Source organism: Pteropus medius, unplaced genomic scaffold (genome assembly GCF_902729225.1).
Source record: "Pteropus medius unplaced genomic scaffold, Ma_sr-lr_union100, whole genome shotgun sequence".
Classification (NCBI taxonomy): Eukaryota; Metazoa; Chordata; class Mammalia; order Chiroptera; family Pteropodidae; genus Pteropus; species Pteropus medius.
In genome coordinates, this window is record NW_024343732.1 from 4,910,401 (window position 1) to 4,936,538 (window position 26,138).

A 26,138-nucleotide genomic window follows, 5' to 3' on the forward strand; every position below is an offset into this window, starting at 1 on the left:
GAAGCTTGCTGCTGGTGAGAGGGGGCATGACCAGGATTCCTGGAGTTGGAAGATCTTCAGCGTCACCTCCTTTGGAGAACAAGGAAGAACATGAAAGAGATGTGGCCCTTAGTCGTGAGGACCGTGACAGGTGGGGAACAAAACTGGTGACAAGGGAAATGGGCACATCTTTTGTCCCCGAGGGAGGGAAGAGGATGGTGACGAGGGGTGGGGAAGTGAGTGTTCGGGCTTTAGAGGAGGGAAGACGCACTGTCACGCGCCCTCCTTTCTGCAGCTGACTTCTCTAGGCAGGGCTACCGTCCTCCCCACCCCTTCAGCTTTCTGGGAAAATCACAGATTCTTGGAAGGGGCCTGAGAGGGGATCTCATTCAAATCCCTGCTCAGTGCAAGAAGCGCCTTTACAGAGACACCCCCCAAACTGGCGGAATTGGAACGGCTGTAATCATTTAAAGCCTCTTCCTCGGAAACCTTGCATCTGCTTCCCGGCGTGCCCCGGATGGTCCCACTTGTCTAGTGCGGCGGGTCGGTTCCCACTCGCAGCCCCGCAGACGCTGGAGGCCCGCCAGCTTCTCCTCAACCTAAACGCCCCCTCCTCCCACTGTTCGCTGGTGACATTGTTTCATGCTGGTTCACCACAACCTGGGGATCCCTTTAACTGAACTGAGAAGAAGTAGAGCTAATAGCATTACCGATGGTAGGGATTTTTAAAAAATGTGTCATCTTTTCTTCATTCCCTTCCTTCTCAATTTTTGAGTCGAATAATGCGCTTGGAAAACACTCTAAAGTGCATGGTGGCCCCAGGACACCAATCTTACACCCAGTAGGTATGCAGTAAATGTTTTCATATTTTCCTAATTTATAACTGATCACTCCCAAAATAGATCTGAAATTGCCCAATCAATAATTATTTGCTATTTGATTGGTTTGGGGCTTGGGGTCCCGGAGCCGAGCCAGAGGCTAAGAAGTACTCCGGCGTCTTTCCATTAGTAGTGAACATTCATCGAGCACCTTCACTGCCTAGCACAGGCCCTGTGTGCACACAGAGGCCCGGGGGAGAGGGGAGGGATGACCGGAGGGCTCCTGGTACGGGTGTCAGAGCAGCGGGAACAGCGGAAAAGCAGCGAGATCAAAACAAACGCGGTGTGTGGGAACACCAAGACCCGGTCACCCCGTCCCCGCCGAAGGGAGCCGCCCTCATCCTCTTCAGGGGCGCGCCACGCCCGGGGAACCGCTCCATTCGGCTGGTTTCCTCCCCGGGCCGTCCTCCGCGGGCTCGCACGTGTGAGAGCAACGTCCGTTTGGCAACCCACCCGCGCGCGCGTGTGCGCTTGTTTGCACACGCCCGGACGCGCGCTTACGCCAGCCCCAAATATATCTCCAGGGGACGGGGAGAGGCGGCGGGGCCCTCCCTCGGTCCGCTAGGCCACTGCGCCAGGGGGGTGCCCTATCTCCGCCCCAGCCCGACTGCAGCGCGGTCCCGGCTCCGTATCGGTTGCTGGCTGGAGCCGGCTCTTTAGTCACTCGTGCCCCGCGTCCTGGCTCCGCCGTGCAGCCGTTCCCTTCCTACCCGCTGGAACTGTCGCTGGAAACTCTGAGTGGCTCTCCCCGCCCCGCCCCCCTGCGCCCGCCTCGACGCCAGCCCTGCGGTGGGGGGCCGGGAAGGCAGCTGGGAAACCAGAGCGGGCTCCCCGGGGACTCTGGCGGCCCCTCCCGGCGCCTCCGCGCGGCCGGCCCGGCCCCCTTGGCCAGGGCCGCAGAGTCCCCGCAGCGCGCCCCGACGGAGGCCACTCGTACGCCCAGGCTGCCGGCCCGAATCACTCCCACCCTCCCCCGGCTCACGGGCGGGATTGGAAGGACGCAGACCGCCTCCCGCCCGCGCCTCTTTAGTCCTTCCTCCCAGCGCGCGCTCGGCCCGGTCCATCCCTCTTCCTCCTCGGGCGCCCGGCCTTGCGGAGCCCGTCCTGACCCGGTCACGAGGGTGGACAGCACAGCCTGGCCCGCTCCCTGCCCACCCTCCCTCCCCAAGGGCCCGCCCCGGTCGCACCAGGCAGGAGCCCGGCCGAGATGCTCCTGCCCTCCTGGGCGTCCTCAGTGCCTGCCACCTGCGCGCTGTGGAAGGTAGGTGCCGAGGAGAGGGGGAGGAGCGGAGGCGGGGGCGCAAGCGGGGCGGCGCCGGCTTCCAGCCCGATGGGAAGGCACAGAGCGCTGCTTCTAGGGTCCTCGCCCCAAACTCGGGGCGGGGTGAGGGGTGGGAAAGAGGTGAAAAGTCCTCTCCTCAATCCAATAAAAGCGAAATTCGGGAAAACCTGTCCTGTCCACGTGGACTCATAGCTGGAAAATACGTGCGAAGGCGCCGAGGGCCAAGCCCCCAAGGCCTGGGCGTTACTTCCAGGTGGGAAGGCGTCCCCGACTAAGCAAAGCCACTTGGCCTCTTCCAGCGCTTTGGAGCTGCCTGCCAGGGTGAAGGGCTGTCCCAGTGAACTCTGGACCCTCGAGATTTCCTGGCACCTATGTCTTCTGCCAAATGCAGGACCAATTTCTCCCACGCGTCATTCTACCTATGAGAAGTCTCCTTAATGTCCTCTGGCAGGGCTTCCAGGAGAAAAACCTTCCCCACCCAACCTTTGCATGTTCCTGGGGGTGTGCCACAGGGAGCAATGTTGGGGAGGGCCAGACTGGGTCCCCAAGGATTAGACCCCCCCTGAAAAATCTGGTGGTGTGGGGGGACCTCCAGCCCTCCCCATCCTGCCAGAGGGCTGGTCTCACTGAGCACAGCAGGGTGGGCCAGAGGCAGGGAAGGAGGCTGGGTCAGCTGACCGGTAGGGACTGCTGATGCTGACCTGGCAACTTGACCTCAAGCAGTCAGCTGGTCAGGGAGGGGTGGCTGCTGGGAACCAGCCTGCCCCTGGCCTCCAGCCTCTGATCTCCCACTCTCCTATGCCTCAATTTCCCCTGCAAGGGAAGGAGAGCAGCAGGGACTGGGGCGTGTCTCCATGTTGTGCTTTGGGTAGGAGCCCTAATTGGATCCAGCTGGTGAGCTGCCCTTCCTCCAGCCTCAGCCCTCCACTCCCCCCACAGCCAGAGATGGGTGTAGAAAAGATACGTCCCGAGTAGGTCTTTCATGGGTCAGAAGACGTCCCCACTCAAACCAGAGACAGGGAACTGCCCCAGCGGCGTCTGTACCCTCCAGCCTGCCATGGACTGACCAGAAACTGGGTACAGGAGTAATCACAGCCACTGTTGTACCTGCATCCACTCTGGTCTCTGTAACTCTTGTGCTGCTTGTATGACTCCCCACTGCACACCCCTCTGCACCCATAACCTCCATGCTGCTCACATGCCCCCCTACGCCCTGTGCTAACTCCACAAGTCACATTTACAGCACTGTGCTTATATGCCACCACACACACACAGCACACACACACACACACACACACACACGGCACTTCACAAGGCTCTTGTTGCTCTCCTGGGAGCCCCCAGACCACACAGGCATACACAAAAAACACCAGAATTGGTCTAGCCCCAGATGGTGGTGAAGGTTGGCGTGACTTCCGGTCCCGTCCAACAGCACAGATGAGGGACTCGCTCCTCACCACCACTCTCTGGGTAGCAAAGCCCTGTTGGACAACCCCACCAAAGCCCTGTTGGACAACCCCACCGTCTCCATCTCCTGGCTGCCTGGAGCCTCTTCCCTTGACCTAATCTTTGCATGGGCAAAGAGCCTGGCTGGCTAGTCAGGCTTGCTGCTCCCGGAAGACCCTCTGTTGAAAAAACAACCTGGAGGTATAGCAGAAAGTGTGTGTGTGTGTGTGTGTGTGTGTGTGTGTGTGTGTGTGTGTGTATGAGATTGAGAGAGAGAGAGAGAGAGAGAGAGAGAGAGACAGCACCACCCCTCCATGTACAAGTCTAACTTTGCTCTTAACCACTGCTGTGCTCCCTGCCGCCACCCCTCACTGGCACCTCGAGCCCTCTGAAGCATCAGTTTGAGCCAAAGAGGCCGAACAAGACAGCTGATACTCCTCTGAGCTCAGGAGTGGTTCCTGCTGCCTAGAAATGCCCCCACACTCCATTCCCCAGAACCTTGGCCCTGCTCAGCAGTGGGTGGGTGACCTTGCTGTTGCCCAGGGCCTCCCTGCTCCTCCCTCTCTGCCTGAGGAACCCCTTGTGCCTGCTGGGGAGCAAATGCTCACACAGGGACTGGGGGATGCAGAGGGAACTGAAACTAAGTCCTGCGCACCCAGGCTCCCCTGCCAGCTGCCCCAGTTCCCTCTGCCTTTCCTCTGGGGGAGCGGGCTGACTGTGCAGTGAGAGCCCCAGAGGGGCTGGCCATCAAGCCTGCCCTAGGCTTTGTCCAGCAGGTCCGCTCCTGGCCAGCCTCCCCTCCTCCTTACTTGGCCTCCCCTCCCCCACTCCCACCCGGAGCTCCTGCCTGGGGCCTAACAAGCAGCCCATTGTACCTCTGGGAGCAGGCATTGGCAGCCTGCAGGCGGGTGCCCCAGTGGCCTGTTTCCTGGGTCCTGAAGCTCCCACCCAGCTGGCCCCGACCCCTCCCACAGCTGTCCCCTCCTCTCCCACCGATGCCAGAGGGCACAGGCAGTCTGGGCCCTGCAAGGCTTTCCCTTCCTCCTCCCTTCCCCACAGAGGACAGCCAGAGGAGCCGCTGGCACACCCGGAGTCTGCCGACCTTGACCCAAGCATGCAGGCCCCACCCCGCAGCCTCCCAGCTGGGCTCAGCCTGGACGACTTCATCCCTGGCCACCTCCGGGCCCACGTAGGGTCATCTTCCCAGGGGTCACGGGTGAGTGAGACAGCAAGGGCTCATAGTCAGTGGGGATCTCATAAGACAGGTGGGGAGCAGGATTAAAAGACTGTAAGAAGGGAAGGCGGGGTCAGAAGGTAGCTCTAAGGTGCTTGCTGCTTTCCTGCAAAAAGGTCAGGCTGGCCCTCGAGCCCTCACCATAGGGTATGGCAGTGTCCTGGCAGCCACCCCTCCACCCTTCTGCAGAACCTTCTGGGCCTGAGCTGCTGCTCCTGGCCCCTCCTCACAGGTGCCTGTGATCCGGAATGGTGGCTCCAACACCCTTAATTTCCAGTTCCATGACCCCGCGCCCAGGACCGTGTGCAATGGGTACCTCCCACCAAGGAGAGATGCTTCCCGGCACCCAGGTGGGTCTGCTCCAGAAAACCTGCTCCGGGGGCCCTAGGTGGGGGTGGGGGATCAGACTTCCTGGGCCCTGCCATCTGGCAGCATCCCACGTTGGACGGGAGAGGGGTGGGGGCCTCAGAACGCAGCTAACTGCCTGCCTGTGTGAGCATGCTGGCCTGTGAGAGTGAAAGCTGTGGAGAGGACAGGCTGACACATCCCTTCCCCTCCCCGCCCCACCGGTGCCAGGGGAAGGAAGTGTGCAGGGGACAAGGCGGTGGGGGCCGCGGGGACCTCCAGCAGGACAGGGAATAGCTCAGGGAATAGCTCGGTTTGGGGATGGAAGAGCAGAGGAATGTAAACTCTCTGTTGGCTGTACCAGGGTGTGGGGGCCAAACCCCATGACAGGCCCTGAGTACTGCTGTGGTCTGTACTCACCGGCCCAGCACAAGGTGGACAGGCGGCCCTGGCAGCTCGTCAGCTCCTGGGCTCCTGTGAGTCACCCCAGCCTGGGCCACAGGGTCCAGGAGTGCCTGGAACATCCTGCATGGGGGCCCACCCTGGGGACCCCTCTCCTCAAGAGGCTGGCATCCTTTATTGAGCCGTTCCCTTTAGGCAGGCACTGTGTCAAGTAGTTTATTTATTTAACAAATAAGACCTGAGCACTTAGAACATGCTGGATGCTGTAAAGATGCTCTATAATCCTATTCTCACCCATTTAATCCCTCGACTTCCTTGCAAAGTATCGACGTCTTTCCAGTGAGGAAATGAGTTGCAGAGAGGTTCACTCACAGAGGCTGAGCTGACATTCACATCCTGAAGCCCTTGTGCTGCTACTCTGGTGACCTAGGGACTGAAGGTTCTGGGGACATTGAGGACACTGTAGCCACGGCTGGGAATGAGTCTCTGACCCTTACTGAGAGCCTTTCCACTGTGTGTCAGGCACCACGCTGAGTATGGTTACACACTGAATCCTTGCCAGGATGACCCTCTTTCTACAGAAGTGGAAACTGAGGCATTGGGGGGCTGATTGCTGTGCCCAAGGTCACACAGCCAGTAGGTGGCAAAGCTAGGGTCTGAATTCAGATCCGTCCCCTCCAAGCCCAGTGTCTTTTCTTCCTCCCCCGCTGGGATGTCCCCAGCAGTCTCTGCAAGTAATAATTCCCAGCTTTCATTCTGGAAGCTCTTAGGATAGCCCCCAGGAAAGCAGGGTGGGGTAGGCACAGATTTCTTAAGACAAATTCCAAATTTATTCACTTTAACTAAAAATAAACAAACAGAGGCCTGTGGTGCTGCTGGGGATGGGGAGGTTGGTAGAGTCTGCGTCATCAGCTCAGACGAGATGTTGAAACATTTGAACCCACAGGGACCGATGTTCTGAAGAGCTAAGGGACAAACAAGACCAGGTGAGGCCCCTGCCCATTGCTCATGCTCTCGTGCGCATGCCCGCAGACCCCGCTTGGTATCAGACCTGGCCAGGCCCTGGGAGCCGGCCCTCAGGGACCCAGAAGACCCCCACCTCCCAGCATCCCCAGAACTGGTCAGCCACATGGACCAAGGACAGCAAACGCCAGGACAAGCGCTGGGTCAAGTATGAGGGAATCGGGCCTGTGGATGAGAGCGGCATGCCTATTGCCCCCCGATCCGTGAGTCCAGGGCTGGGGGCCACTGATAGGTGGGGCTTAGGGACCTGCACTGAGCTCCACTTCTGTTAATTAAAGTAGGGGCAACCAAAGCTGCACCCAGACATTTCAGACTAAAACAGGGTGCAACCACAGTGGGTCTCGGGGGTTGTGAGTCCCCTAAAATTATGGGCACGCTTGTATGTCTGAGTTGCACGAGTGTTTTGGGGTTCAGGGGGAGGATCTAGAATGCCCCCAGGCTCTCAGAGGTGGAGGGCCACTGCTCTGAGGGCCGACGCTGGCCGGCGCCCCTCTTGGTTTCAGAGCCCCAGGGCCAGGCACAGCGCTAGTGAACCGGTTGCCAGGTGAATGAATGACTGGCTGAATGAGTGAGCGAGAGTCTGAAGTGAGGAGGCCTCGCGCTGTGGGGCATGGGTGGGTCCTGGGTCCAGGCTCTGAGGGGTGAGGGGCGCTGTCCTCCTTCCACTCCATGCCTGTCTTGAGCCAGCCAGCCACCTGCCTCTAGTTCTGCACATCCTCGTCTGAACATGAGATCGGTAACACACCCTTCCTGCCTCCCAGGGCTGTGTTGAGTCAGACAATAGGAAATGCCATTTTCCCCTATATTATTGCTTTTATTTTTCATTACATAGAAGCACGTGTTCTGTGTAGAAACATCAGATATATAGAAAAGCAAAGAGGAAAAACGTAAACTACCTCAAATCTCACGATTTAGGGATCCTTCCCTATATCTTGTTCATATATAACATGCTCCACAAAGTTCTTGTCGTTGAAGACGCCACCACAGCCCGCCCGCGGGGGTTTCGAGGGTGTCCAGAGAAAGGGTTCAGTAAGGAAAACTGTGGCTTGGTGTTGGGGGAGGGGGGTGGCCCGACTTTGCCTTTTCTAATCCCAGAGTGTTGATAGCCCCAGGGACTGGTACCGGAGAATGTTCCAGCAGATTCACCGGAAAATGCCAGGTGAGACGCAGTTCCAGGGCCCTCCCTCTGCCTGAGTGGGCTCCGGCCCCTGGGGCTTGGGGAGGGAGGGGCGGAGAAGGGCACCTGCGGCTCAGAGAGGTCCAGGATCTGTGGTGAGTGGTTCCTAAAACAGGCCAAAAGAAGGAGCCTCCAATCCGCTCCCTGTCCTAGGGGGACGTGGGCGGGGAGAGAGGCAGGCAATGACCAGACGCTGTCCTTGGTATCCTCCTGGGAGGCCGCAAGGTCACTCATTCATTCAATCAGTCCCTCGACCATCTATTGAGCACTTAACTGTGTACTGAGCACTATTCTAGGTTCTGAAGATAAAGCAGGGAACAGAAAAGGATGTCCTTCCCCTAGTGAAGCTTAAGACAGAGGGAGACAGAATAAACATAAATATTCAATATGGCAGATGGTGGTCAGCATGAGAGAGCAAAGGGCTGGGGAGTGCTCAGTGAGGGAGGCTGGCCAGGTGAGGCCCCTGCCAAGTGGCACTGGAGCAGAGAGCTCAGAGAGTGGAGGAGTTAGCCCTGCAGGGTGGGGGTGGGGAGGGGGTTAGTGGGGGGTAGTATTGGCCCAGATGGGGCACCAGAGATCCAGAGGCAGAAGCAGGCCTGGCATGTTCTGGAGCATCGAGGAAAGGTCAGACTGGAGTGAGAGGGGGATGTGTGGTGGGAGATGGGATGGTCATGGAGGTCCTTTGGGGCCATTAGAAGGACTTTGGCTTTATTCTGCAAGAGCTGAGGAGCCCCCTGGAGATTCTGAGCAGAAGAGTGGCTCACTCTGGCTGCCAGGTCAGGAAGAGATGGGGCAGGGGCGAAAGCAGGGGACCACTTAGGAGGCCTGGCTTTAATCAGGCTAGAGATGACAGGGTCTCAGACCAGGGCAGTAGCAGCGGGCCTGGAGAGATTTGGAGACAGAGTCATGGGCATTTGCTGATGGACTGAACGTGGCATGAAAGAGAGGCGTCGTAGGTGACTTTAAACCTGAGCAGGTCAAAGGATGGAGTTGCCACTTGTCGATGCAGGGAAGACTGTGGGAGGTGCAGGCATAAGAGGCCTACCATCTACATGTGGTATATCTGAGTGGAGACGTTGAGTGGGCAGTTAATACACAAGTCTGTAGTTCAGGGGGCCAGGCCTGGGCTGCAGATGGAAATTCTTGGGACTCACTCAGAGGTTTTGATGTAAAGCTTCCCAAGTAATTTCAATGTGCAGCCAAGGTTGTGAATCCCTGGAATAGATGCTCTTTTTTCAAGCCAGAAGACCAGACATGATCACCTAGGGAGATGGAGAGACAGAGGCCCAAGGTCTGAGCCTGGGGCGCTGGGATGTTTAGAGGTTCCAGAGATGAGCAGCAATCAGCCTCACAGACTGAGGGACTGCAGCTGGGAGGTAGGAGGAAAACCAGAGTGGTCCCCTTAAGGCCAAGTGGAAGAGGAATTTCAATAGGAAGAAGGGATCCAGTGTGACGAACGCGGCTGCTGGGCCCATACCACTGACCATTTGATTTGGGAATGTGGAGGTCACCGCATCCTCGAGAAGAGCAGTTGGGGTAACAGTGGTGGGAACGAAGCCTGCTTAACAGGAAGGGGAATTGGAGACAGCGAGTGAGTTATGGCCAGCCGTTTGCTGTAAAGGAAAGCAGAAAATTCAGGGAGCTGGAGGGAGGTGTGGGATCTAGAGAGGGGCGTCTGGTTAGTGTGTGAGGAGCTGTTGGGGCACTTCTGCCTGCCCCGGAGATCGGGGATCGGGGATCGAGTGGGCTGGCTGGTCAGCAGCTCCTTCTCCAAGGACTCGGGAAGTCAGAAAGTAGGAAAGTCGAAAAGTCGTGAGCACCGTGAGGAGCCAGTCTGGGCAAAGTGGGCAGGACGAGCATCTAGAAGAGGGTGCAAAAGGGGAGAGAGAGAGAGGAGGAAGTGCAGTTTCCCCAACCGGACTCGGTGCGGCCGGTCTAGGAAGGTCAGGGAGAGGCTGTGCGTGGGAACCAGGGAGGGAGGGTTTGGGCAAGTTCACTGCCCAAGTTGGCTCGCACAGGCCCTAAGTCTGCCAAAGGCATTTCAAGTCCTCCCCAGAACTGCCCTCCTAATTCTTTCCCTCCCTCGGGACATTCTTCAGGCCCTGACTCAGTCCCTTGGCCCCTGCTCTAGGCAGGAGGGAGGCTGGGAGCGGCCGAGGCGGCCTCGCAGGGCACCCTGTCCCCTTTTGTTGCCCTACCCCTGACCTGGTCCTTTCTGCTCCCGCAGAACTGCAGCTGGACTGGACCTTTGAGGAAGCACCCAAAGGTGAGGGGGCGTGGGTGGCCCGCCCCAGCCTGGCTCTGCATTTGCCCTCCCTGCAGCCACACCTGGCCCTCTGGGGCTCCCTGGTGGGCTTAGTTGAACTTGAGAAGTTTGTGTAGCCCATTTCTGGTGAGCTCCAAATCCCCTGATAGGTGGTAATTAGGAGCCTCAGCTTCACTGTCCAGTGAATGCCCAGCCCTGGTTGTGATTTCTCTGGGCCTCTCTTTCCTCCTCTGTAAAATGGGGACATCGCCTACCCCAGAGTTGTTTTGAAGATTTAGTAGAGAGTGTAAAGCACGCAGTGCAAAGCCCACATTTACTGGAGCACCACCCCTGTTCACGAGCCACCTGGGAGTGCGGGTGGGCATGGGTTCCAGAACCTGCGATGGTCACCCAGGCACCCTCGACCCCTGCGCTCACCTCCCCCCACCCTGCCTGTCTTCTCCTGCCTTCAGTGTCTTCCTCCTGTGCTGCCTCTGCAGACTCAAGGAACCCAGGGCCCCAGCAAAGACCTGCCTCCAGGCCAGGCCAGGCCTCCTCTCTGAGTGGGTGAGCCAAGGTGGGGAAGGGCCTGAGGGATGCAGAGAGGCGCTGGCTTCCTTGTGGAACTGGTGTCCCTGGTGGCCACAGCCAGCACAGCCTTGGAGCAGGCAGGTGGGGGTCTGGCTCCCCTTACTGCTCAGCCCCTTCTCAGGGCTCCCATGGCTCCAGAAACTCCCTTCTCCGCCAGGGCCCAAAAGGAATGGTGGGCAAGGGTAGACTTTGCATCCATTCCTGGTCATAAGCCCCGTGATGCTTTTGTGGTGGGCAGCTGGAACTCATCACCCCAAAGACCCATAGGTCATATGGGGTGGAGGGTGAGGGCGCCCACAGCTAGGTGTGGGTGGACCTGTGGCCATCCACTCTGAAGCCTGAGGAAAACAAGGGGAGTGGAGGATCTTCCCAGATGCCACTGAAAGAGGAACCCCTCCAGACAGGTGAAGGACGTAACTGTTTTTCTCTGTGCAAGACACATAGGCCCAGCCCGGGCTGCCAGGGCCTGGAGGGCTCAATTCCACCTTGGGAGTCAGGAACTTTGCTGTCAGTGAAATCAATGAGGTTCTTATTCCTTTGCAGGGAGGGGTTAACTGGCATAGCCATAACTGGCATGGGCTCTAGGCATCAATATGATGGAGACTGAGAGCTCAAGATTGGGACCCAGAGTTCTGGATTCAAGCTGGTGTGCTGCCACTAGCCGTGTCACTGGGCAACTTAACCAATCTAAGACTCAGTGTCTGTTAAGTGGAGATCATAAGGCGGTTTGTAAGGATCAAGGCACATAACAAGTCTACACAAACATTACTAATATACAGGCTTAATTACGAGTAGAGCTTCTTTACATTAAGAACAACGTATTCCATTCTCATTATCACCAATATTACCAATATTATTTTAAGAATAGAGAATGTCGTCAAAATTACAGCCAACAAATCCTGACCTTCCAGTCAGACATTTCATCATTCGATAAGCTTGGCACAGTAATTCCACTTAATGGAAACATTCAAATTCAGCAGAGGCTGGAACATTCAAGCCAACCAAGAAGGGAGCCCTGGAGGGGGACGGAGGCAAATGTGACAGTGCAGTACCTGGAATGTGGCTGGTCTCCCAGATGATGTCGCTGAACCAGGACCCTCGGGGAACTGAGGTCCAGGGAGCACAAACAACTTGCCCAGGGCTTCTGGGCCAGGGCTGCAGTCTCTTTCTCTGTCCAGGGTTTTACTCAGACTAGGATGCAGTCCCCACACCCTTGGGCATGGGTACAAGACCACTCAATGTGGCAGCAGAAAGACCAGCTTCATTTAATAAGCGTGAACATACAGAACCACAGTCTTGGGGCCAGACTGAACACAAATGCGGGCTGTTCACCAAGGCCATCAGGAAAGGGACTGGCCCCTCATGGAGCAAATGCATATGTCAGGACTTTTCCTGGCTGTCTCACATACATCCCCTCACCTAAGCCTCACCACACCTGGGTACAGGTGGGAATCGTTCCCACATTGCAGGTATCGAATCAGAGGCTCCGAGAGTTCAGTCACTTGGCAAAAGGTAGCACAGCTAAGTGGTGGAGCTGGGATTTGAACTCTGATCCCATAACCTTTCACTATTTAACACTGCTCTGCAGCCCAGAGCAGGTGCGGATGGGGGGTGCAGCTCCCTCTCCCAGGCTGTGTTCTCGCTTATGCCAGTTTCCCTAAAAGGAACTGAAGAGATGACCTTCCCTTTCTCTAGAAGAAGCTGGGACCTCTCTGAAGAGTTTTCTAGAAACACTTCCAACCGTAATCCTGGAACATTCTCTTCCCTGCCCCAGACCCCAAATCAGGTAGCCCGCCCAGCACCCTCCCCATGCCACCCCCACCGTCATGCTCTTTGGCTGGGCCCTTTCATCTGGGGCCTGTGCTGACAGGAGAGCCCAGAATCCTTAGGGAACTGGCGGGCATAGGGGTGGGGCAGCGGTCGGAAATCCTGCTTTTTGAGCCTGCCCAGTGTCCCAGTACGCCTTTACTCAAGCTGATGCCCACCCACCTCCATGCAGGTGCCCAGACGCCGAGAAAAAGTGGACAATGTCTGGACAGAAGAATCTTGGAACCAATTTCTGCAAGAACTAGAGACTGGGCAGAAGGTGAGGGTGAGCCTGGTTTTCTGGGAGTGGATGCACTCCTTGACTAGTGCATTTTGGAAAGCGAGTTCACACCCTCTAACCCTTCCCACCCTTAGCCCAAGAAACCGCTGGTGGATGACCCTGTTGAGAAGCCCTCCCAGCCCATTGAGGTGAGTGCTGCAGGGAAGGTGGGGGGAGAGGAGACAGCAATGTTGGGGCACAAATGAGAGAAATTCTGGGTGGTGTTGTCCCAGTGACCATGGTCAAAGGCCACGGCCCCAGGCTCTGATCCTCTCCAGTCCCACACCACTTACCTCTGTATCCCCAGCACCCAGGACACTGCCTGGCACACAGTAGGCACTCAAACGTGTGTTGACCAAAGCAGGATCAGAGAAGGGAGGAGTAAGTGTGGAATGGAATTGTCAGGAAATAGTTTTTGGAGGACCTGGGCTCTAAAGAGTTGAGAGGGCTTGGCCAGGCAGAGAGAGGGCGCTGGGGGGTGGGGGGAAGGGGAGGCACAGAGGCGAAGGCTGGAAGGCTGGATGGGCAGTAGGAGGGAGAGCAGGAAGGGAGAGGGAATGGGAAGCCCTGCCGGCTCCCAGAGAAGTAACGTGACAAAAAATGGTCCTGAGTCCTAAGGGACTGTCATGGGAGTACCAGATGGGTGAGCTGGGTCAGGAGGGACGGCCCTCCTGACACTCTGAGACACACCTCCGGGCAGGCACGCAGGCAAGGAGCCTGTCCTGGCCCTGTGCCCGGAGCCTGCCCTTTACGCAAGCACAGTGTGCTTTGTCCCGCTGCCCATTGGACTTCTCACATGTGACCTTTGACCAGAGGCCCCCCCTACACTGCACTGCTTCTCCCCCCTCCCCCCACTGCCCAAGTGTCTTCCCATCACCCGCCAAGGTCCTGCTGGAGAGAGAGCTGGCTAAGCTGAGCGCCGAGCTGGACAAAGACCTGCGGGCCATCGAGACCCGGCAACTATCCCCTAAGGTACCGGCCTCCCAGTCCCCTCCCAGGGGACGCTGGGCCCCGGAGCCCGCAGCCGCCGTGCTTGGGTGGGAGGGGCAGGCAGGCAGGAGGTGTTCCTTCGGTCGCACTCGGCGCGACCTTGGGCAGACTTACTCTCTGTCTGCGCTCTCCTCTGTAAAAGGCTGGGCATGGACGTTTCCAAGTGACCCCTAAGAACCCTTCCAGGCCGAGTCCGCGTCAGCCTGACGTCGGGGTGCCGGGACTCCGCGCCCCGCCCCCGGACCTCAGCCTGCAGGCACCCCCCACCCCTCCCCGGTCCGCTTTCCCGGGCCTCCCCTTCCTTCAGCACCCTCCCCAGGCTTCCTCCCCCACCTCCCCTCCCCCGTGGTCGTCCGGCCTCGGTTCTCCTGGTTCCGCCCGCTGCCCGCGCGCTGAGACTCCGGACCGCGTCCCTCCGCCCCGCCCACGCTCCCTCCCTCCCTCTGAGCCGCCAACTTTTTCGGAGGCGGCGGCCTTGGCTGCCACGGGACGCGGTCCGGCCCTGACCTGTCTCCCCCACAGGGCTCCCAGGCGCCCCGACGGTCCCGGGAGCTGCAGCCCCCCGCGCGGTGAGCGGCAGGCGCGCGCGGGGCGGTGGGGTGGCGGCCGGGGACGTGGCGCGGGGAGGGACGTGGCGCGGGGAGGGACGTGGCGCGGGGAGGGGGAGGGCAGCAAGTGGCGGGCAGGGTGCGGGCACCGTTCGCCGCCGGCGGTACTGCTCCCGGCCCCTAGAGGGAAACTGTCCGCAGCCGAGGACTGGGTGACCGCGGCCGGCACTTCCCCGCGCTCTCCTCCGCGGCGCGGCCGCACCCTGCCCCGGCCACCGCTCGGGAAGCAGAACGTCCGGTGGCGAGCCCAGGACCTGGGCGACGGCTGGGGAGCAGGCAGCTGGAAATAAGGGGAGAGAGCGAGCCCCGTAGGGTGTGAAGCCAGACAGGTGGCTCACTCACTGTGTCCCCGCAGCCCGGCTTCGGCCTGGAGCCCCAGCTCCCCGAATGCACTTTACCGGAGTTCCTCCCGGACCCTGAGCCCCCACAGAATGGCGGATGGAGGAAGCCCCTTCCTAGGTCGCAGAGACTTTGTCTACCCTTCCTCAACCAGAGGTAAGGTCCAGATCCTCCCCCTTTTCTCACCCAGGCGCCCCCCACCACACACACTAGATATGCTGGGGCTCCTGGAGGTAGTGGTTACAGGAAGGTCATAGAGCCCCCTACTTCCACGGTGCCCTTCAGGGGGGTGGGCCCCCTCCCCAGACATGGCCTTTCCGAGCTGAGCTGGTACTTCTCCACAGACCCTAGTGCCTCTGAACGAGGGGTCAGCCCTGCCAGGAAGGAAGAGAAGAAGGTAAGGGAGTGGGAACATTAGGGTCAGGGTGCAAGGAGGGCCTGGGGTGGGTCCCAGTGACTGCTCGATTGGGGTCACCCGGCTCTCCTCTCCCCCTGCATAGAAGAAGGCTGCCAGGCTCAAGTTTGACTTCCAGGCACAGTCCCCCAAGTAAGTGTCCTCTCCCCTCCCTTGCCCCCTGGGGCTGGCTCTGCACTGGGTGGCTGGGGTAGAGGGGGCGGGGCTGCAGCGGGCATCCCTGAAGGGAGGCGGGGACTTTGGGTGTGCTGGACAGGGACTGAACAGAAGGGGGATGGAGAGGACCTCAGCTTGCCGATGTCCTTGGTCTGGTTTGCAGGGAGCTGACTCTGAAGAAGGGTGACATCGTTTACATCCACAAGGAGGTAGACAAGAACTGGCTGGAGGGGGAACACCATGGCAGGCTGGGCATCTTCCCTGCTAATTATGTGGAGGTGAGCAGGAGCCGGGGAGGGCAGGTGGGTGGCAGAGCCATTATCCATAGCTTCTCTCCTAAGCTGGCTGCCACATCTCACAGGTTTCCTGAGATGTGAAACTGTGAGCTTCGGAGCAGAGGCCATGGCCCAGCCTCATCCATGCCCTTGGCCCCCATAGGGCCTGGCCCAGCACTTTGCCTGTGCCCTGGAAATGTTTGTCAAATGAGGGCTAAAGGTGGAACGCAGCCCACGGGGGAGAAGCAGGGGCCACCAGCGCTGTCAGCATCCCAGACTTTCACCACGCAGAGTCCACCTCTCTAAAGCTGTCTTTGGGATGAATCCTAATCGCGCTGGCAAGAATACAGCATGTGTGACATTTATAAATCACATATACATGCATCACGTGTACAGTTAACTCTTGAACAACACAGAGGTTAAGGGCACTGACCACTGTGCAGTCAAAAATCCATGTATAACGTTTTTTTTCCCGTGTATAACTTTGACTCCCCCAAAAACGTAACTACTAAATAGCCTACTGTTAACCAGAAGCCCTGCCAATAACATAAACAATTGATTAACACTTATTTTGTGTTCTATGTAGTATACTATATTTCTAAAATAAAGTAAGGTAGAGCAGGGGTCCCTGACTTCCGGGCCTTGGACCTGTACCAGTCCATGGCCTGTTAGAAACAGGGCCACACAGCAGGAGATGAGCAGTGGACAAGCCCGCGAAGCTTCATCTGGATTTGCAGCCGCTCCCCAGCGCTAGCATCACCGCCTTAGCTTCACTTCAGATCATCAGGCATTAGATTCTCATAGGAGCACTGGTCCCTGTTGCCAAAAAGGTTGGGGACCACTGAGCTAGAGAAAAGAAATGTTATTAAGAAAATCATAAGGAAGAGAAAATACAAACATATTTTATGCATTCATGACATAACCCTTTTCATAAGTTTTAAATATGCTGCATGGTTCATCTGCGGGTTCTTTCAAATTATCACAAATCTCCCAAAATTTTTCCAATGTATTTATTGAAAAAAATCCACATTTAGTGGACCCCTACAGTTCAAACCTGTGTTCAAGAGTCAACTATATTATTTCCCTCGTTCTTCTCATTGACCTGGGAAAGGGATAGATCAGCCCCATTTTATAGATGGGCTTGCTAAGGCAGCAGTGTCCAACCTTTTTGGCACCAGGGACCGGTGCTCCTATGAGAATCTAATGCCTGATGATCGGAGATGGAGCTGAGGTGGTGATGCTAGCGCTGGGGAGCGGCTGCAAATGCAGATGAAGTTTCACTCCCTCGCCTGCCTCTTGCCTCCTGCTTTCGGCCCAGTTCCTAACAGGCCATGGACTAACAGGTACCATTGAGGATCCCTGTGCTAAGGTTCAGAGATAAGTTATTAAGTATAAGATCCAGAATCTGAATCCAGAGACAGGTTCTGAATTTGATAGATATAGGGCTTTAGGTTATCTTTGGTATTTGTATCTTTTAAGGAGTTTCAAATTATCTAATTTATTAGCTTAAAGTTGTTATAATGTTTCCTTATTATCCTTTTAAAGTCAGCAGCATCTTTAGTGATATCTTTTGTTCCTGATATTGGTAATTTGTGTGTTCTCTTATTCTGGCTAGAGATTTGTTAATTTTATTGATCTTTTCAAAGAACCAACTTTTGATTTCATTGATTTTTCTCTATTTTTGTTTTCCATATCATTGATCTCTGCCTTTTTATTATTTCCTTCCTTCTGCTTCTGTTAGGCCCAATTTGCATTTCTTTTTTTCGTTTGTTAGGGTGGTAGTTTAGATTATCGATTTGAAACATTTTCCCCCCAATACAAGCATTTTAATGCTATAAATTTTCCTCCAAGCACTGCTTTAACTACATCCCACAGATTTTGATATTTTATTGTTTTCGTTCAACTCAAACTATTTTCTCATTTCCTTTGAGACTTCCTCTTTGACCCAAGAGTTGGGCTCTTGATTTGACAAGCATAGTAGGTCTCCCTTACCCTGAGAACGTTCTCTCTGATCCGGAAATTCCATAACGTATTGCATGTCCTCGATCATTTACATCTTGCTATGAAATAGTTTATTAGCGTCTTGATTTTTATGAGTAGGGTGAAGCAAAGAGAGCATGAGGATTCCGGGCACCTGGTTAGGGAAGAAAGGGAGGAGGAAGAAGGACACTTGGTTCCGAGCAATGGTAAAATGTTAGAGTCTCTCTTTTAGAACAGGTCACTAGGTGTTCCCTGCTCCTTGGAACTCCTCATTTCCTTTGGCCCTCCAAGTTTCTCTCTCTCGTTGGACTGGCTTCCGTCTTTGCCACGGCACACTCCACATAACTCTAGTGGAAATTCTTCCTCCAGGGGTCTTCAGGGACTCACCACCCCCTTGGCCGTGCTTGTCCCCGGCCACCTCAGGCTTGTGTCTGATGTCTGTCTCCTCCCTGGCCTGGGGACAGATCTTGCTGCCCCTACTGCCTTTTGGTGGCCTCACCCTTCCAGGAGCTCCAGGCCTGTGCCCAGTTGATGCCCAGGCTCAATCCTTCCTGTGACTTTTCTTCCTGCAGATGCTGCCTGCAGATGAGATCCCCAAGCCCCTCAAGCCCCCAACCTACCAGGTGCTGGAGTATGGAGAAGCTGTGGCCCAGTACAATTTCAAGGGGGACCTGGAGGTGGAGCTGTCCTTCCGGAAGGTGTGACCAGGCTGGGCCGGAGCGCGGAGCTGGCCGGGGCTGGGAGACATAGGGCAACGTGTGCAGTCAAACATTTTTTAAGAGTCAGATGAACCCGTCTTCATCCAGGATTTCCAATTTTTTTTCTCAGTCTCTTTGGATATGTTTCCCTTAATTTAGCCCATTTTTTTTTTTTTAAAAAGTCCAAAACTTCTAGAGTAGTTGTGCTTTTTTCAGTTCCAGGTTGGTAGACTGTGAGGATCACAATCATTGTTTTTAAAGAACAAAATGGAAATATTAGAAGGGTATTCTGTCAAACTTTTAGGCGTGTGTGTGTGGTGTGTGTGTGTGTGTGTGTGTGTGTGCGCGCGCGCGCGTGAGCTGTGCGCGCGCGCACGCACATACGCCCTGGGTTGTTATTGAAACATTTTTTACTATGGATTGTGATCAAGAAAGCTTGTAAAATGTCCTAGAAAGCAGGGAACTGGTCTCCCTTTGGTCGATTTTGGGGCAAAGGCCATGAATACCCCTAGTGAATGTTCTCTGGAAAAGTTGGCCCCAGGGAGAGGCAGGGAAGGAGGTGGCAGGAAGGAGAGAGGTGGGGGCAGGAGAGGGCTGGAGATCATCTTCCCCAGGACAGCCCCACCTGATATCAGTCAGCATGTGGGCCTGAGGACACACTAGCTGCCCTCAGGGGTTTCTTTTTAGATGCAGTGGTGTGGTCCAGTCCCTCCCTCGTAGAGGCAGGGACTGGACCCAGTCATGGCAGTGGTGGCTAACACGTGTCCAGTATTTCTTCCTAGTCTCCACTAAATCTCCTTTGCTCCTCGCAGCAATCATATTGTTATCCCCACTTCACAGGTGAGGAAACCAAGGCTCACAGGGGCAAAGTAACTTGTCCAAGGCCACACAGCTGAAATCGGCAGATCCTGGTTTGGATCTGTGTTATTATCCTCTAGTCTCCCCTGTGACCGGAACTCTGCAAGGAGAGAGCTCGAAACTCGGAGAGGCTGCACATGAGCGTCCCAAAGGGGCAGGACTTAATCCAACCCTAGCATGTTGTGGGAAGAGCTTAGACCTCTGCTCGCTCCCCAGGTGGCCTGGGTTTGGCTCCCAACTCTGCCACTTCCTACCTGTGTGACCTCAGCATAAACTGCTGCCTCTCTCTGAGTCCGAGCCCTCTGGGCAAGGTGTTTTAGAAGACACCCCCCGCTCAGCCCCCAGGAGGGCCCTCCAAATACTGACTCCTTTCTACCTGCAGGGGGAGTGCATCTGCCTCATCCGCAAGGTGAACGAGAACTGGTACGAGGGGCGCATCTCGGGTACAGGGCGCCAGGGCATCTTCCCAGCCACCTATGTGCAGGTGTGCCGTGAGCCCCGGCTCCGGGTCTGCGACGAAGGCCCCCAGCTCCCTGCGTCTCCCCGTCTGACTTCCGCCCGTCCGGCTGCCCATCACCCCAGCTCCCCGTTAACGCCGCACGGCTCAGCAGACCCCACCGACTGGGGGGGCCGGACCTCCCCCCGCCGCACTGGCTTCTCCTACCCCACCCAGGAGCCCAGATCTCAGACCCAGGTAAAGTGACCTGCCTCAGAGAGACCCCCTCTCCCCGCAGTGTATCCTCTGTTCCTGTGACGAGGCTGCACCCCTCCCCAGAGTGGTGGGGTAACTGGGCAGAACCTGGCATTGCAGCCCCACCTTGGCCTCATGGACCTCAGGGCCCTCAAGTTGGTTCTGGCCCTTGAGCTACAGTCCTGGGAGGAGGGGGCAGCCACCCGGCTCTAGGTGGGACCCCAAAGCCAGCCCTGCCTTTCTGACCCTCTAGACTTCACTTTTGTGATTTACCTTTATCAGCCTTAGATATCTGTGGGGCCGGAGTCGGGGTTCTGCCCTTTACCTGCTGTGTGACCTTGGACAGATGACCTGCCCTCTCTGGATATAGGTTTTCTCAGCTGTAGCATGTTCTTCACCTGTAGAATGGGGATACTAATTCCTATTGCAGAGGGCGGTTGGATGAGTTTGAACTAAAAGTTTATAGTCATGGATAGTCACTGACTGCTGTCCTGACAGCCCACAAATAAGCCCGTTGGCTCTGCAGCCACCCCGTCCCTCGGCAAACCAGTGTGAGCAGGCACAGCCAGTGTGTGGGCCTCCTCCCGTCCCCATTTTGCCTGCGCGGCATTCAGAAACCAGCCACCTGCCCTACCTGGGCCTCAGCTTTCCTGCACCTCTGAAGTGAAAAGGTCACAGACCCCCTATGCTGTGGGGACTGAGGATTAGAGGAGCAGTGCCGGAAGTGCTGCCCCAGGGGAAGTGGGGGGGCATTTCACTTCCGCCTCAGGCTTGCATGTGCCCACCTTTCCTTCCGTGGACCCCCAGAATCTCAGCACCCCTGGGTCAGCTCTATCCCATCCTGGAGTCACCAGCCGTCTCCTGGACATGGGGACCTCCTCCCCCAACACCACTCAGATACACTGGACCCCGTGAGTACCATCTTGGGGTGCTTAGTTAGGGGTGGGGAGGCTACTGGCGGGCAGAGCTGAGCCCACTGACCCCCGAGGTGGATTTGGTAAACGCCTAGTCCTTGCAGTGCTAGGGTCATTCGGCGACAGGGGGCCCATTTGTCTGCGGTGTTTCTGTCCTGTCCCCACCAGCCCTGTGGCCTTAGAGCAAGCCTCCCACGCTCGGCCCCTAGCCTGTCTCCTCACTGGGTTTTCAGCCCTGAGGTCAGTGTGTGGCTATGTGAAGCATGGGAACTGGTAGAACAGACTTGAAGGCACTGGGAGCCCACAGAGACAGGGTTTGGATGGTGAAGGCTCGGAGTGCGGGCAGCAGGCCTGGAGAAGAATGCACTGGAGCCAGAGAGAGTCGCCATTGCAGGAACTGGGCCAGGGCTAGTGGGAGCACAGAGGAAACCTGGGGAATTCACAGCATGTGGCCACACTTGGGTTCAGACTCTTCAGCCCGGTCTGGGAAAGGGGCGAGGGCTCTGGTGGCTGCCATCACACTGTCTCCCCCAGGTACCGGGCGATGTACCAGTACAGGCCCCAGAACGAGGACGAGCTGGAGTTGCGGGAGGGGGACAGAGTGGACGTCATGCAGCGGTGTGACGATGGCTGGTTTGTGGGTACGTGCGCCTGGCTGGTGTGCTGGGGGCGGGCTGCAAGGGGATGTCTTAGGGTCCCAGCGGGGCTTCGCGTGCTCTGCTGCTGTCTGCCAGTGCTGGCTCAGCACAGACTCATGGCCTGACTCCCCCTGTCCCCCCGTCCCACGCCTACTTCCAGCCTGGCCCTGGATGCTTCCCCAGAGCCAGCACTTTGTTGTTACCTTCATGCCTTGAGGGGCGAGGCCCGGGGTCATTGATAAAGTCAGGGCAGACTCAGACCAAGTCTCACACCTGTATATCCCCCACCCGTACCCCCAGCTAGCAGCTGGCTCCCCCAACCCCTTCCACCAAGAGGAGAGAAAGATCCCAGCCCTCAGGCCTGGGCCAAGGGCAGCTCAGGCAACGGACCAAAGCAGGAAGCCTCAGGTTGGCCTTGGCCTGGTCAAGGTGGCCAGCCCAGGAGATTTCACATAGACTCTTTCCCTAGAATGGGCAGGCCCTGTCCCAGCGGCAGCCTCAGAAGCTGGGGCCGTCCTCAGAGAGTAGGGAGCAGCCGTAAGCACCCCCTGAAGCAGTGCAGGGACTGAAGGGTTGGAGGGCTGCCTAGGCAGGGTGGCTACAAGGCAGTCCCTTGACCTGGCAGCCCACCTTTCTCTCCTGAATCCCAGCACCTCACTGCTGGCCAAGCTTTGGACACACCAGTGATTATGAAGCACTAACTTCTTAACAGTCCTTACCCCGGACGGGTAGGCTTGGGGCACATTGTCATTTTACTCTGTATACTTCTGCTTTTGAATTTTTTTTACAACTACTAGTACAGTTTTACAAATTTGCATAGACAAGAAGAAATAACACCACTTTTGTTTTACAAACATGAGTGCTTTTAGAGGAAAGGTTTAGAAAGTTCAATTTCTCAGTCACACTAGTGCATTTCAAATGCCCGGTAACCACATGTGGCTCGTGGTTATCATTGTGGACAAGTGCAGGTCAGGGAAGGCTTCCTGGAGGACGTGGAGGAGCTGAGCCTTGAAGGGCTGCAGCGTGGAACAGGGAGGCCCTCCAGTCAGAGGAACAGTATCAGCAAGGCCTGGGGGCAGGGTGAGCATGGGCTGCTCCTAAGAAAATCAGGATGCCAGCCTGCTAGGAAAGGAAGGCCCAGGACTTGAATTTCATTTTATATTCCCATATCTTCCAGCATTTCCCTCTCCAGCACCCCAGGGCACAGGTGTCTTTGCAGGAGTAGCAGACCAGAGGCCTGGATTTTATTCCCACCTCTATCCCTAAGCAGGGAGTGCTTTGGGGGAATTCACTCGGCCTTCTCTTAGGCTCTACCTGCCCCATCTCTAAAATGAGGGTGTCCAGTGACATTCCTCCCGATTTAAGTTTTGTGACTCATACTTGCTTCCTTCCTTGCTTTTCCGAGGAATGATGCGGTTATTCAGTGCTGCGTACAAAGTTATACACGGTAGTTGAGTGCTCAGATTGGTTTATCATTTAATTTATAAAGTGTAGCTTTGCTTAGCTAAGCTTCTGCCACTAGGGGGCAGGAATGAAGAAGACAGCCTCCTTCCTGAGACAGGGCCTCCCCTGCAGTTTTGGGCACTGCCAGCAGGGGGCAGGGCTCTCAGCCTCCCATTCCTATAAAAAAAAGAAGTGTGTGGAATGATCTTTCTGTCTGTCCTCTTTCAGGTGTCTCCCGGAGGACTCAGAAATTTGGGACGTTCCCTGGAAATTACGTAGCCCCGGTGTGAGTGGTCTCGGTGGCAACTCAGAGCCCAGCCAGGATGGAGTGGGGAGCAGTAGCACTTCCCGGAGGGAGAGAGGACCAACGCCCTCTCTCCCAGGACCTGGCTGCTGGCATCTGCAGACAACCCAGCAGCCTTTCCCCCGGAGCCCCTTCGAAGCCCCCTGGACTGATTCCCACCAACAGCTCACAGCCTTCCTCTCACAGCCCTTTTATTTCCTCCCTACCCTACTCCCCAAATATAGAGGTCCGCTTTGAAGTGGAGACGTTTCCAGGCCTGATTGAGACCAGAACCCCCGCATTTCCCCCACCCCTGCTACAGTGTTTCCTCTAACAGGGACTGGCTCCCAGCTTTACCCCCATGGGGTTCCTCTAACAAGGACCAGCTTCCTAACCTAATCAAGACCAAAGGCTGTGCCGGGGGGGATTCCTCTCCTTTCACTCCAGCTTTCCTGCTGCCCCCTTTGCCTTCCTGCTTCCAGCTGGGCCTGGGAGTGAGGTGGGGGATGGACATAGCACCTCCTGAGCATTGGAGGCCTGGCAAGAGGTCTTGCCAGAAGGCCCCCTCTTCACAAAGGCTGCCGAGCCCGAGCCTGGATTGTGCATTCATCCTGCTGCTGTAGTGCCCAGGAAGGGGGTGCCTCAGAGGCCCAGCCTGTCCCAAATGTTTTCCAGGGAGACCGATATGTGCTGTCCTCCTGCCTCCCCACTCCTCCCAACCCCCAAGTCCCCCCTGGAAGAGAATGTAAAATAAATCTGGATACCAGGGCCTTGCCTTGTACTCCTTTTTTGGGGTATGGGAGAGGGCTCATCCTGCTTAGGATTATGGGAATTCTTTCTGCAGTGGGCTGTGCTGGGAATCAGGTGGGACGTGAGAGTGTGTGTGTGCGCACACGCTCGTGCGTAAGGGGAGGCAAGAAAGGCACCATTATTATCTCTGAAGATCTCAGGCCTCAGGCAGCACTGGGCAGCCCCGAGAGAAGAACCAACATTACAGGGCCCAGGGCGAGGCCTGATTGTGGGGAGAAACCAGAGATGGGAGCTGAATGTGGCCTTGTGTGCAGGCTGTTTTGATTCTGGAGCCACCGTGGGGTTGCTGGACTGGATGACATGTCTAGCTGCTCTCCTCCTAATGGTTTCCTTCTGTGCGCTCTATTTCCACACCGAACCTCTGTGTGTTTGTTTACTCTCTTCTTTTAGGCTCGGGTTTTTGAGCAGTCAATTGCGGGAAGCTGGGAGTGGTGGGCCACAGCTAGCCAGAACGACTTCTTGCCCAAGATTTCAGAGTTCGGGGCTTGGTGGTTCCCGTGGGGCGACAGCGATGGCACAGTCTGCTCTGCCAGGGAAGGAAAGCTCCGTTCTTTGGCAGCGCTCAGAGCTGAGTGGGGCATAAAAAGCTACACACTCAAGTGATCTGCTGTAAGCATCACAGAAGGCAGTTTTGAGTCCACAGGAAGAGAGGCAGCAGAGAGTTCTCTGGGTCACATCATTATAAAATGCTGAAGTCAGGTCTGTCACTGTTGCCACCTGTCTACCAGGTGCTCCATATCTACCAGGCCTCCAAAGAAAGAAGGTCATGCATGCGGTCAAGGACTTCCCTGGGCTGGCCCTGGGCTGGGCCTTTTATATTCTTCCTGGCACTCTTGTCTTCCAGGCCTGTCACTTAGGGCTCCCCCACCCCAGGTGGGTGGGAAGAGGTGGTGGGGCCCAGTTCTGTCAAGACAGGCGGGCCGTGAATGGGCCGTGAATGACAGGGCGGTGGCCTGGCCCTGGCTGGTTCCTTGATCCTGGGTGTGGTGAAGCCTCCGTGGTGGTTAAGTGGTAGCTGGGAGAACAAGACCTGCGTGCCCTCCTTCAGCCATTCCAGCCACCCCAGGCCTCACCACAGTCTGCAGCTCAGCAGGCAGGGCCAGCCTGTCTTGTGGAAATGATCATTCTTCGTGATCCCCATCCCAGCTCCTTTGGATTCCCTGACGCCTTCCTAAAAGATACCAGGGTTGAGCCTTCCTTTCCCTGGGGCAGAAACCAAATCCACACCCTCTCTTTGACGGGGCCCTGAAACCTCTGCAGAGAACCAGCGCTAGGCCCTGGGCTGCCTGCCATGACTGCCCTGATGGACGATGACCACTTCTGTGCCTTGACTGGCACAAGGGGGAAGGGGAAGGGAGTGTCAGAGCCTCGAGGGGCGAGGTGGACCTGAGGGTCGCTGGGGCTGCTGCCCCTTAGAGAGGTGAGGTGCCCAGGGGCACAGAGTTGCTTAGAGAGCAGCACAGGACTCCGTTCTGTCCCACTAGATCACATCCTGTCCACTCTATCTTTGTCCTGAGTTCTGTGAGTGCAGAACCGATGGAGCAGAAATGCTGCCGATGAACCTGTACATGTTTCTAGAGATTGTTCGAGGCAAAATCAGGAGCATTAAAAGGTATAAAACAGAGTCTCTGCCATAAATTGCTGGGCGGAGGCGGGGAGCGGTGGTGGCAAAGGCTGGGAAGAATCCATTCAATCATTGAACAATATTCATTCAACTAATATTTATTGAATGCCTACTGTGCGAGGCTCTAGGAAAGGAGCAGTGAACCAAACGAAAACCCACCCTGCCCTCTGAGGAGCCTGTGTGCAGGCAGCTTTACATGGGAGGGCAGTCTGCACAACTATGCATCATCCACATTTTACACATGGGGAAACAGGCTCAGAGGAGCCAAAGAAATTGCCCAAGGTCATGCAGCTAGTAGAGGCAGACCTGACACTTGAGGCGAGGTCTGTGTGACCCCACATGTGCTGGTTCTACCTGTAGCTTCCTGTCCTCTCAGGGCTTCCAGTCTAGGTGGGGTGTAGGACAGGTGCTTCAGGCCAAGAGGCCACACCACTAGGCACAGGACGAGTTAGTGGGAGAGTGGCTTACACACACTGGGAATAGAGGCTGTGGGAAACTGGGGTCAGGAGAGGTAGCAGGCTGGAAGTGACCTGGACTGTGTGTACAGGGAGGAGGAGACCCAGGGTATAGGTAGGCAAGCGGGGGCATGAGAGCACTCCTTGTAAAGGGAACTGGGGGGAATGACTACTCGAGGCTGGAAAGTTACTGCTGTGCCCACAGGTGTGCACCCCTGACAACAGACCAGCCTGTCAGAGGGAGTGCAAGGCGCAGAGCAATGGGAGATGGAG

General features: G+C 56.5%; 1 protein-coding gene across 10 annotated transcripts; it reads left to right on the forward strand.

Moving 5' to 3' along the window:
* SORBS3 (sorbin and SH3 domain containing 3) lies at positions 1-23,746 on the forward strand. Of its 10 annotated transcripts, none has more exons than XM_039868073.1 (22): positions 1-130; positions 4,645-4,801; positions 5,052-5,169; positions 6,599-6,792; positions 7,685-7,748; positions 9,994-10,032; positions 10,485-10,578; positions 12,298-12,388; positions 12,602-12,688; positions 12,784-12,837; positions 13,574-13,660; positions 14,201-14,247; positions 14,642-14,781; positions 14,970-15,022; positions 15,129-15,172; positions 15,360-15,474; positions 18,024-18,149; positions 19,390-19,701; positions 20,506-20,609; positions 21,147-21,253; positions 22,922-22,979; positions 23,222-23,746. In XM_039868073.1, exons 1-22 carry the CDS (start codon positions 27-29, stop codon positions 23,232-23,234), a joined length of 2,208 nt encoding a protein of 735 aa, XP_039724007.1. In that variant the 5' UTR covers positions 1-26; the 3' UTR covers positions 23,235-23,746. The 10 variants fall into 10 exon arrangements, with proteins under 10 accessions (XP_039724007.1, XP_039724005.1, XP_039724006.1 ...); XM_039868071.1 differs by having other exon boundaries at positions 5-130; positions 15,126-15,172; XM_039868072.1 differs by having other exon boundaries at positions 5-130; positions 12,301-12,388; positions 15,126-15,172.
* The last annotated feature ends 2,392 nt before the right edge of the window (positions 23,747-26,138 follow it).

Bases quoted from the DNA above. Each gene is read 5' to 3' on its own strand.
- SORBS3 (XM_039868071.1), top strand. From the start codon at position 27: ATGACCAGGATTCCTGGAGTTGGAAGATCTTCAGCGTCACCTCCTTTG. The intron at 6,793-7,684 runs GTGAGTCCAGGG...TTCTAATCCCAG, and splicing joins TGCCTATTGCCCCCCGATCC to AGTGTTGATAGCCCCAGGGA. The intron at 15,475-18,023 runs GTGAGCAGGAGC...TTCTTCCTGCAG, and splicing joins TCCCTGCTAATTATGTGGAG to ATGCTGCCTGCAGATGAGAT.